This window comes from Otolemur garnettii, unplaced genomic scaffold (assembly GCF_000181295.1).
Source record: "Otolemur garnettii isolate 467f Iridium unplaced genomic scaffold, OtoGar3 scaffold00001, whole genome shotgun sequence".
NCBI lineage: Eukaryota > Metazoa > Chordata > Mammalia > Primates > Galagidae > Otolemur > Otolemur garnettii.
The window spans coordinates 33,455,978-33,461,998 of record NW_003852396.1 but is presented as its reverse complement, the minus strand read 5'-3'; the positions used below and the strand labels follow the sequence as shown (position 1 = coordinate 33,461,998).

At 41.9% G+C, this 6,021-nt stretch overlaps 1 protein-coding gene across 1 annotated transcript; it reads right to left on the bottom strand.

The window, feature by feature from the left end:
• Positions 1 to 1,668: 1,668 nt before the first annotated feature.
• LOC100943276 (olfactory receptor 51L1-like) lies at positions 1,669 to 4,367 on the bottom strand. Its single transcript, XM_003780996.2, has 2 exons — positions 4,348 to 4,367; positions 1,669 to 2,642 (listed from the first exon to the last, which is right to left on the bottom strand). Exon 2 carries the CDS (start codon positions 2,614 to 2,616, stop codon positions 1,669 to 1,671), a length of 948 nt encoding a protein of 315 aa, XP_003781044.1. The 5' UTR covers positions 2,617 to 2,642; positions 4,348 to 4,367.
• Between the last annotated feature and the right edge of the window lie 1,654 nt (positions 4,368 to 6,021).

Here is a 6,021-nt window from a genome sequence, read left to right as displayed (position 1 = left end):
GAAAGAGCAAGGGCCTGAATGACATTTCTTAAAAGAAGACATCCAAATGGCCAACAGAGGTACACAAAGCTACCCAGCAGCCGTGATCATCAAGGAAATGAAAATTAAAACTACACAGTGATTCCACCTCACACCTATGGCATGGATATAGTCAACAAGGAAAAATGTAACAAAGTTGACAAGGTTGTAAAGAGAAAAGAGCCCTACTACACTGTTGGTGAGAAGGTGAATTACTACAATCATTATAGAAAGTAAATCCAAAGGTTTCTCAAAAATTAAAAATAAAATGGCCATAGGATCTAGCCATCCCACTAATGGAGATATCACTCTAAAACAAAACATTATGTCAGAAAGATATCTGGACTCCCGTGTATATTGCAGCACTATTCACAATAGTCAAGCTATGCAGTCAACCTAATTGATCATCAGTAGAGAAATGGATAAACAAATGTAGTAAACCAACACAAAGGAATATGATTCAGCCATAAAAGAGGAGGAAATTCTGTTCTGTGACAACATGCATGAACCTGAATGATACTCACATGTAAAATAAGCTAGGCACAAAGAGACAAATACTGAATGATCTCACTCATATGTAGAAGCTAAAAAAGTTGAACTCATACAGTTAGAGAGTAGAATAGGCTGGAGGGGTTGGGATTGGAATATATTGGGGTATCTTGGTCAAAGGATATGTAATTTCAGAAAAGAAATAAGCTTAAGAGATATATTTTACAACATAGAAATATATTGTTATTATATAGTTAGTAATATATTGTATTCTTAGAAATGGTGATACATTGTATGTAAAGTCTTCTTATTACAAAAATAACTATGCCAAGTAATGCGTATGTTAATTAGCTAGATTTTGTCATTCCACAATGTATATATACATCAAAAATGATGTTGTACACAGAAAATACACTTACATTTCTGTCAATTTTAAAATAAATAAGTCCAGGTATTATGGCTTGAGCCTTTAATTCTAGCCCTTCGGGAGGTTGAGTCAAGAAGATTGCTCAAGGCCAGGGCTTTGAGACCAGCCTGAGCAATGCAGGGAGACACCATCACAAGCAAAAACAGAAAAATTAAGTGACATAATAGCATGTCCCAGTAGTCCCAGCTATGAGAGAGGCTGAGGCAAGAGCATTACTTGAACTCAGGAGATTGGGGTTTCAGTGACCTGTAATCACATCACTGCACTCAAGCCTGGGTAAAAGAGTGAGACTCCGAATCTAAAAGATAAATAAATAATTCATAAACACATATTTTATTGTGAACGAGGGTGGCAAAGCCATTATGTAATCCAAAGAACATGAAGTGATGATTTTACCTTCCATGTTATAAGAGTATATCATCACCAATGGTATTGTTATAGAATTCCAATTCTAATTAACATGCAAAGCAAAAAATATATAAATTACTTTGAACTTGGGAACAGTTATGTAAAAAAAGTTATTATTTTTATGTAAGAAAATAGTAGTGACGGCATATTTATAAATATATATATTGATTCTAATAAGCATCAACTTTAACATTATAGTCATGCATGCTATACAATCAATTGATCACAGAAAAATAAGTAAACAAATCATTTTGTGGTAAGATGCTTCTAAAAAGAAGTTTCAACTCATTTCTTGTTTTGAATTTCCACGGTCTGTCCCCAGTGTCTCACTTTATCTTCCCCAGTGAAACCACCTTGAGAATGGCCCTGCGGATCTGCTGGGTCTTGACACTGTAGATAACTGGGTTCATCAGGGGCGGGAAGAGCACAGAGACGGTGCCCATGAGGATGTGAGCCAGGGGTGAGGTGTGGCGGCCGAATCTGTGCACAATGGACAGGCCTAGCACTGGCACATAGAAGCAGAGCACTGCCAGGATGTGGGAGATACAGGTGTTGAGGGCCTTGAGCCGCTCTCCTGCGGAGGCGATGGCGAGCACAGTGCGGAGGATGATGGTGTAGGAGAGCAGGATGAAAAGGACATCTGAGCCCATGGCTAGCATGATGATGCACAGCCCGTAGAGCCTGTTGAAACGTGTGTCAGAGCAGGCCAGGCGGATCATGTCCTGGTGAAGACAGTAAGCATGAGAGAGCGCCCCAGGGTGGCAGTAGTCAAATTTCAGTAGGTGCAGTGAGGGCGCAGCAGTGATGGCGGCACTCCGCATGCCCAGGACAGCCCCAGCCAAGGCCACGCGAGGACCCGTGAGTACAGATGCATAGCGCAGTGGGAATCGGATGGCCACCAAGCGGTCCACAGCCATTGCAAACAGCACGGCGGACTCCATGAAGGAGAAGGAGTGGAGGAAGTGCTGCTGCAGAACACAGGGCACCAGGCGCACCGTCCGCACATCGAACCACAGCACGCCCAGCACGGAGGGCAGCGTGGACATGCACAAGCCCAAGTCCGTCACAGCCAGGATGGCCAGGAAGTAGTACATGGGCTGGTGGAGGGAAGAGTCAGTTCTCACCAGATGCAAGATAGTGACATTACCCACAAGGGCCACTAGGTATCCTACAGAAATCGGCAGTGAGATCCACCGGTGCGCCCACTCTAGTCCTGGGAAGCCGGTCAGCAGGAACGTAGAGAAGCTCAGGTTTGCACTTGGTAGTGTGGACATCCTCGACGTGAAGAGCACTGGTCAGCCTGGGAAGGTGACAATGTGTTAGAGGTTAATAGGCCTGCAGGCAGGAGGCTTGGCAAGCAAGCCTTGCTGTCCTTGATCTCAGCATCTGATATAAAATTGGTTTCTGCATTCTCATTATTTATTTTACTTATTTTGCTTAATGCTACTTCATAATCAAAGAATGGGTATGAGTTTTCATAGATATACTATGTGCACAGAATTTAGGACACAGCTGGAATGTAATAAATATATTTGTTAATATTGCTCCAACCCCTAAACCAATTTCCTTGTAATTTTTCCCTATTGTTTCTACTTTTGGTCCATTATACAACATTAAACTCCATCTCCTCTCTGCTATTTTATATCTTGGCAGACAGGGCCAGTTCCCTTTGAAGGATTTGGGAGCTCGTGAGAAGCCTTGGGATGTAGAAGTGATAGTGAGACACTGAGGAGAGATAACGTAGAGGAATAGACCACAGTGTATACTGAGTGACAGAAAGTACAGAGCTGGGGGAGGGCGGACCGTGTGTGTGTGTGTGTGTGTGTGAGAGAGAGAGAGAGAGAGAGAGAGACAAAGAGAGAGACAGAGAGAGAGAGAGAAAGCTGGGAAGCAAAGGAGGTTGGAGTGGGTGATGTGGTTGGATACCAAGGTGCCCACAGGGAAGAGCGTGCACAGCAGAGGAGGCCAGGCACCAAGGAGCCTTAAGGGCTTAGCACCTCAAGGAGGCCAAGGGCTCCCTTACAGCCTGCTCTCCAGCCTTCTCATCTCATATCTGCCATACAGTGAAGACTCTATGTAGTGTAGTCAATCCCAGAGTATCCACTGTGGTTCGTTCCAAGACCCTCACAAATGCTCAGTCCCTTAATCCGCCTTCTAGACACAGACTGTCCTAACTCATTGCTGAGGCCCTCCAGATGCAATTCCCTCAGGCAGCAGAGTGTGGTGGCTCTGAGATCAGATCTGCATTACAATCGGTTAGCTCTATAATTGTGGAAATTATTGGATTAATCTCAGTTTTCTCAGCTGAAAAACTGAGACAATTATATTGAGTTTATATAGTACCATTAAAACCCTATGCTCAATAAATGCAGGTTACTATTTGTGCTTTCCAATGTTACCTTCTTTTTTAAACCTCTCCAGAATATTTATCTACCATACACCAGATATAGCTCTTCCCTTCGTGTCTACAGTGAGCTCTAAGAAAGGGAGAAAGTCAGTAAGCGATCTGTCAGTACTGAAGAAGAAACTCAGGATTGGGAGCCTTGAGCTCAGGAGTGGGTTTTTGGACAAGCAGCCACATGGCTTTGGTAAACTTACTGACCCTCTCTGTACCTTAGCTTCTTTCTGTGATGGGAGATTTTCACATGGACCCTACCTCCTTTCCAGAGAACCTATTGAGTTTCATGGGGCTTTGAGGTGTTCAGAAGTATCCAGAGCTCTGTCAATTAGGGTAGAGTTGTTGAGATGTGATTCCTTCCCTGTCATGACCTTGTATTATTCCACTACAAAGCACAGCCCAGTAACAAGGCCATGTCTCTCTTCTCAACCTAAAAGATCAGGGAAGACATCACAAAACAGCAGCCCTAACCACAAATTAATTGGCCATGCTCCCAAAAGCTGCCCTATCACCAAACCAGCTTACAGTGCTGCCCTGTAAGAGATACTAGACAGATCACTGGGTTGGCTCCCTCTTTTCTTAAACCAAAAATTTTTCAACAACTTACTGGTGCCTTTTTGTCTGTAGCTTCTCTCCAGACCCTTGTGTTTTTCCCTCTCCTCTTTCAGCCTCTAGGATGCTGTTTTACATCAGCTACTCCAGCCATAATGAAGCCTTCTGTCTCTCTCCCTTGGGTCTTGAGCCCTCAGAGGAATCTCCAAGATGGATACAGACCTGACAAACACCAAGGAGGGATTAGCATCCTTCTAGAAGATAGCCTTTGGGTATCCCAGTTATCTCCATTGAAACCTAGTTACCCCTGGGTACTACTAGGAGATATTTCACTGAGTCGCACTGTCTTTCATTCTCTTCTTACCTAACAGTCGCCATCTTTATAAGAACATTTATGTTGACTCTCAGGCCTCCTTTCCATTTTCCTCTGCTTTTCCCAGACAAAATTCCCTTTGTGATGCTCCTTTTAAGAGTTATTAATTCTTATTCATTCCGCAAATGTGTTGAGATCAATAGCTTAGGGGCAGATATTTTGATGGCAAGATTAATAACACACAAAACTTTGAGAAACTCATTGTTTTCTGCAGGAGGTTAATATGAGAAAAACTAAGTCTCACTGAGATAGCAAAAACAGCCTTCCCTAGAGATACGAGTATTTAGTAGGTGTTCTTTACTACTGGCTGCTCCCTCTGACTTCCAACTGCATAGATACAGGAGGATATGTACAAAGGCTCAACGTTGTTAATAAGGCAAGACGTTGTAAAGTTATGGGAATGCCAGTCACCTAAAAATATGTGTTTTACCAACATAGTTCACTATAGCTTCAAAGGCTTACAGATCCCTGAGGCTATTAAATAGCAAGTTACTTGTAAAGAGTACTATATGCAGGAGCATAGGTCAGTGCTGGAGAATAGTCCAGATCATTTATAGCTGGATATTGTAATTAGTAGGAATAAAGCAGCTTTGGTGGATTTTATTTCCATATATATATTTTATTAAAAATATATATATATTTTAATTGAAGCAGGATAGCACAGTTAAAAACAAACACTACCATTAGAACAGCACAAATCCTGGTGTAATATTGAGATGTCATTAATTTATATTATGTACTGTTTTGCCTCTGAGGCTCAGTTTACTTATCTGAACAATGGGTCATCTAATAGTACCCATCTCAAAGGTTACTGCCAATATAACATGAATTACAGTATAGGAGTTAAGCCCCTAGAAAAATACCCAGGTCATAATATATTTTTTAAAAATAGTTATTATACGAGAAATCTCTGTACCTTCTGTTCATTTTCACTATGAAAACTATTCTTAAAATAGTCAGTTAAAAAATAGTTAATACTATAATTTTATGTTACTGATTTCTGTTGCAGTCTCTTTATGATACTAAATTGAAAAAATAGATAATAACATCTAGGAAAGGAAACATCAAAGTTTGAGAGAACCTAAATGATTAGGCTTCCTTCAATAAAAGCATGGCATGCCCTGAAATGATTGGCTCTGGTTGGACAGGAGGTCCAGCTCCAGGATAATAGTTTAAGAAAATCAGACATGGGGCGGAGCCAAGATGGCGAACTGCAGCCAGCTTTTTACAGAAGCTCCCGTCCAGAAGGAGGCTGAAAGGACAGAACCTTAGCAAATTAGCTGATGGTTTGGAGCAGAGACAAGAGAGAAGATTGAAGAGTGCACTTCAACCTTCCTGAGGCGAGCTGCGACCCTG

Bases quoted from the DNA above. Each gene is read 5' to 3' on its own strand.
- LOC100943276 (XM_003780996.2), bottom strand. From the start codon at position 2,616: ATGTCCACACTACCAAGTGCAAACCTGAGCTTCTCTACGTTCCTGCTG.